The sequence below is a fragment of the Oryzias melastigma genome, unplaced genomic scaffold (genome assembly GCF_002922805.2).
Source record: "Oryzias melastigma strain HK-1 unplaced genomic scaffold, ASM292280v2 sc00281, whole genome shotgun sequence".
In the NCBI taxonomy this organism is placed as follows: domain Eukaryota; kingdom Metazoa; phylum Chordata; class Actinopteri; order Beloniformes; family Adrianichthyidae; genus Oryzias; species Oryzias melastigma.
Window position 1 is genome coordinate 265205 of NW_023416904.1, and position 4432 is coordinate 269636.

Consider the following 4432-nt stretch of genomic DNA (forward strand, 5'->3'; position numbering starts at 1 on the left):
AGCGCCTTCTATTGGCTGGCAATGGTATTACAGTACCCCACACACATGCTGGTCAAACACATATAACATCATCAAACGTGTCCTGTACTGCTTACTCCTAAGTGAATGTTTTTTTATGCATTTTTACACGTGACTACCTCCTCAATACGATTTTTCTTTTTTTTTATGTTCAGACATCCATAATAAGGCTGGTGTTATTTACAAATATTTACATGTGGCCAGCACAGAATGTAATGGAAATTCATGTTTTGTCCACATGTAATACGTGCAGCCAGGATCCCGTTGCTGCATTTCCAGCACGATTTTTTAGTTTCTCCAAGGCTGGATTTTTTTTTGTTGGCCGCACGTATTTAAAATTAAACTTTTAAGTTAGTCCCATTAACTGTCACGCTCCTAAATGTGTAAATGTGTTCTCCACATTTGACCCATCCCCTGGTGGAGCCGTGAGCTGCAGAGACAGCAGCACTCAGGAAACATTTGCTTATTAAACCATAACTGTAACCATAATCCTAACCTTAACCCCTTTACTCTGGGTCAGTGCTACTAAGAAAAAAAGTTTAGCAGTGGCTTCACGTTTTTTGAAAATTAGGTGTGAATAGACACTTTCTTATTGGAAATGGGATGGAATTATAATGATATAATTATAATTATTTTTTCTTTTAATGTGTTTTAAGTTGTTGAAGCTGAATTTGCCGAAATGACAAGTTTGGAAAGCAAAGTGAAGAAAAATGTTTTTTTACAAATTAGTAAAATCTTTGCGTGTTATTCATACGATTATACTTACTAAATTTAATTAAAATGCTTTATCTTTATTCTATATTTTTGTCGACTAAATATCTACTGTAATTCAGTCAACTAAATATCTACTGTAATTTAGTCGACTAAAATTTGACTAAAATTAATAGAATCAACATGACTAAATTGTGAATCAAACTAAACCCTATTTTAGTCAAAAGACTATGACTAAAACTAAATAAAAATTCTCTATCAAAATTAACACTGAGGTTCATGCGATAACCCGCCATTTATGCAGTATAGGAAGTACAATAATCCCCTCCTTATTTCCTGAGGTTTAGCTCCGGCATCTGGCAAAAAAATTGAAATGAAACAGATTTGCAGCGCTGCAGAGACCAGATCACAGAGGTCAAACGTGATTGTCGACAGTGGGATCTTCGCACACTTTTAAAGTCACGTAAAAACTCCTGCGTTCACACCTGAGCTGTAACTCCTGTGTGGGAGCGCTGGGTTACTCCTTATTTAATACTTGCTGCTTTCCTTTTTTTCATTTAATGCTTTAAAGGTTTTAGTGTGCATTTGTGGGCGTGTACATGTTTGTATTCTAGTGCTTCACCTTCCATTATGAGATGTATACTCATGATAATTGTATTTGTCCACTGATCTGTTCTATAAATGCAATTTATATGATTCTAATCAATTTATTCATGAATATAGTCAAAATCTCTATTCTGTGTATTTCCTGTTCAATGACATCATAAAGTGTTGTCCACAAAATTATATATATATATATATATATATATATATATATATATATATATATATATATATGGGGGGGCTTGTCATACTTAACCGCTACACACTTTACATTCCTCCTCAGTCCAATTGTATCTTCTATGTATATAAAAAGATACTGATATGAGATATGAAAAGCAATCAGCCATTTTTAAGTATATTGGGTTCATATGTTTGTAAATCTGAGTCTGAAATTGTCAGTGCCCAATCAGCCACAAACATAACGTCACATCACTGCTCTGTAGTGAGGGGATGTGATATCCAGACTTACTCTCGTTCGTTTCCATCTGCAAATTACCAGAATTACAAACATGGTGAACTGGATTTTTGCTACAGAGAAATAATTTTTTTGATTTTTGAAGTGGGGATGCATGAACTCTGTGGCATTTTAACTAATATAATTGCAAAATGTAGATAAAAACAACACCTAATAGAACACGTGGTCTGTGTAAATAATATTACTGTCAATGAAAGGACTTGAAAAAATAATCTTAACACTTCTGACTCAACTTCAGACTTGTGGATTTTGACTTGTGACCTGATGGCTTTTGACTTGGGACTTGACTGACTTTGGGAAAAAGAATTGAGAGTAAATTTGTGACTTGTAAAGCAATGACTTAGTCCTACCTCTGCTATCTTCTTCAAATACTTGGTTTAGTTTCAGATTATATCTCTATTTGACATTTGTATTTTGTATTTTACCTACATTTTATATTGTATTTTTTTTGTTTTATGTTGTGTTTATACACTGTTTTATACTCTTATGTGTAGTTCTTTCTTCTTGAAATCTATTTTATTTCTACGATAACCTCAACATGCCAGTGGTGTGTAATTGTGAATTAGCCTATGGCTTAAATCTGTCATATTTACATATGGTTTTAAGTGTTCATTAATATGTAATGTCCCTTTCTTATATAAAGATCTATTTATTTAAAACATTCCAGTGAAACATCAGAAAGTTCTTCACCTGAAACCTTCTTCTCATCCTTCAGGGAGTCCAGCTCATTTACTGACCTCAGAGTCTGCAGTCTGCAGTCTGGCAGCTCTAGAAAACTACACAGATGAAGAAATCCTGAATCCTGGAAGTTCTTGTTCCAGCTCAGGTCCAGTTCTTTCAGGTTGGATGGGTTGGACTTCACAGATGTGACCAGAACTTCACAGCTGATATCTGACAAACTGCAGTTCATCAACCTGAAATCAGACAGAAAAGTGTGTTCTGGAGTAGTGATGACAGCTGGAGTTCTAACTTGCTTTGGGCTCAGAGAAGCTTTCAGCAACTGGACTGAATCAAAAACACCTCCAGGTCAGCAAACAGCTCAGTAGTTTGTGTCTAAGAGCACCAGTGACATTATAGTAGAACATTATCAAGCTGCACCAACTTTAAGAACAAGTATTCCAGCAAAAAAAGAATTTGTAGGAGTATGTTTGAAGCTGCAGCTGCCCTGTGGAGTCTAGCATTATTTGAGGACATAATCAGAGATGGATTTTCAGGAACTTTTAGAAACTTTAATTGATTAATTAAATCAGCACAAAAAGTGAATTTATAAATATTTTTGATTTTTTTGATATTTTTGATTTCTGTGTTGAAGACAACTCAGAACATTTGATGGAGATCAAAGATGGAAAGATTCTTTCAGTAACTTGTCAGGTGGTGCATGGTGATCAACCATAAACTGTAAAAATAATGGACTGAGCGAGCAATGAGGTCCCTCATTGGAAATGCATTACTTCCTCTCCTCGCGAAAGTAGGCCGCCGCTTTCACCGTCAATTCCTGAAACGGATACCGCCATTTGCAAACAATCTTCAGTTATTGGTCTGAGTCATAGCTGAGTCATGGAATCTACAGGAAGTACTGTCGCCAATCAGGAGTGAGTTTATTGCAACCGTCCGCCTCTTTCCACGCCTTAACCACGAGACCGTGGATGTAAACAGCTTCTACTTTAATCACGGCGGCTCAGTAAAATGCGTACATATTCCACGACTTTGCACTCTGAAATACCGTGTATAATATACGCCAAACACGCTTTTTGCGTGCATATGATACGCAATGGTAGAGAATGGGTTGCGCCGGTGTACAATATACACGACTTTTTAGGTTTTGTTTTGATCACGTGGTCAGAAATCCTCCGGCTCTTTTTTTAAATGACGTTGTTCCTGGTTAAGGTTAGGAGAACAAGTGTTCGGACCCCACCCTCCGGATTACAGTTATGGTTAGGGTTAGAAAAGCAAATTGTTCGTTTGTGGGGCTGTCTGTGATGCTCACGCCTCCACCAGGGGATGTGTCATTCGTGGAAAACACATTTTAACACGTTTAGGACCGCGCGTATTATATGCACACAAAAAACGGTTTTGGCGTATATTATACACGGTATTTCCCAAATCGTGGCATTTGTACACATTTTACTGAGACTGGGCTGATTGTACAAGTCATTGTTGAAGCCTTTGAGGGAGAACCATTCCAACATTTGATTCTGTCAGCGGTCCTTTGGGATTTACTTACATTTATTCATTTTTTGTCGAGATAAAAGGAGCATCTGGGTGACGCTGCTGAACCCCTCGCGCGCTGTCTCTTCACATGCGCGGCCACGTTACTGTCTGATCAGATGCACGTTAGAAACGCGTTCAGCGGTATTTAAAATAAATAACCATCCTAACAAGTGAACCGCTGGATCTTTTTTCTGTTTGAAAACACGACCAGGTCCTTTCAAGTTTGTCTCGCACTCCTCAGACGGCTGCGTCTAATTCAGGCTGCAAGCTGGAAAAGTGAAGAAGATGAAACTTTGGTTGGTGGTTTTATGCGCATATATGCAACCTAGAATTTATAAGCTACAATCAAAACAGTGAAAAAAAGAAAAACGAACGTTAATCAAACAAAAAAGTCCAAAGCACATAACCTCAGAG

At 37.1% G+C, this 4432-nt stretch overlaps 1 protein-coding gene across 1 annotated transcript in view; it reads right to left on the reverse strand.

Moving 5' to 3' along the window:
* LOC118598275 (ribonuclease inhibitor-like) overlaps window positions 1-4432 on the reverse strand; it is a 28885-nt gene that overhangs the window by 20610 nt on the left and 3843 nt on the right. Inside the window, exon 3 of the mRNA XM_036210894.1 lies at window positions 2545-2721. Coding sequence (XP_036066787.1) covers window positions 2545-2721 — 177 coding nt within the window. The remainder of the gene's footprint in view (window positions 1-2544; window positions 2722-4432) is intronic.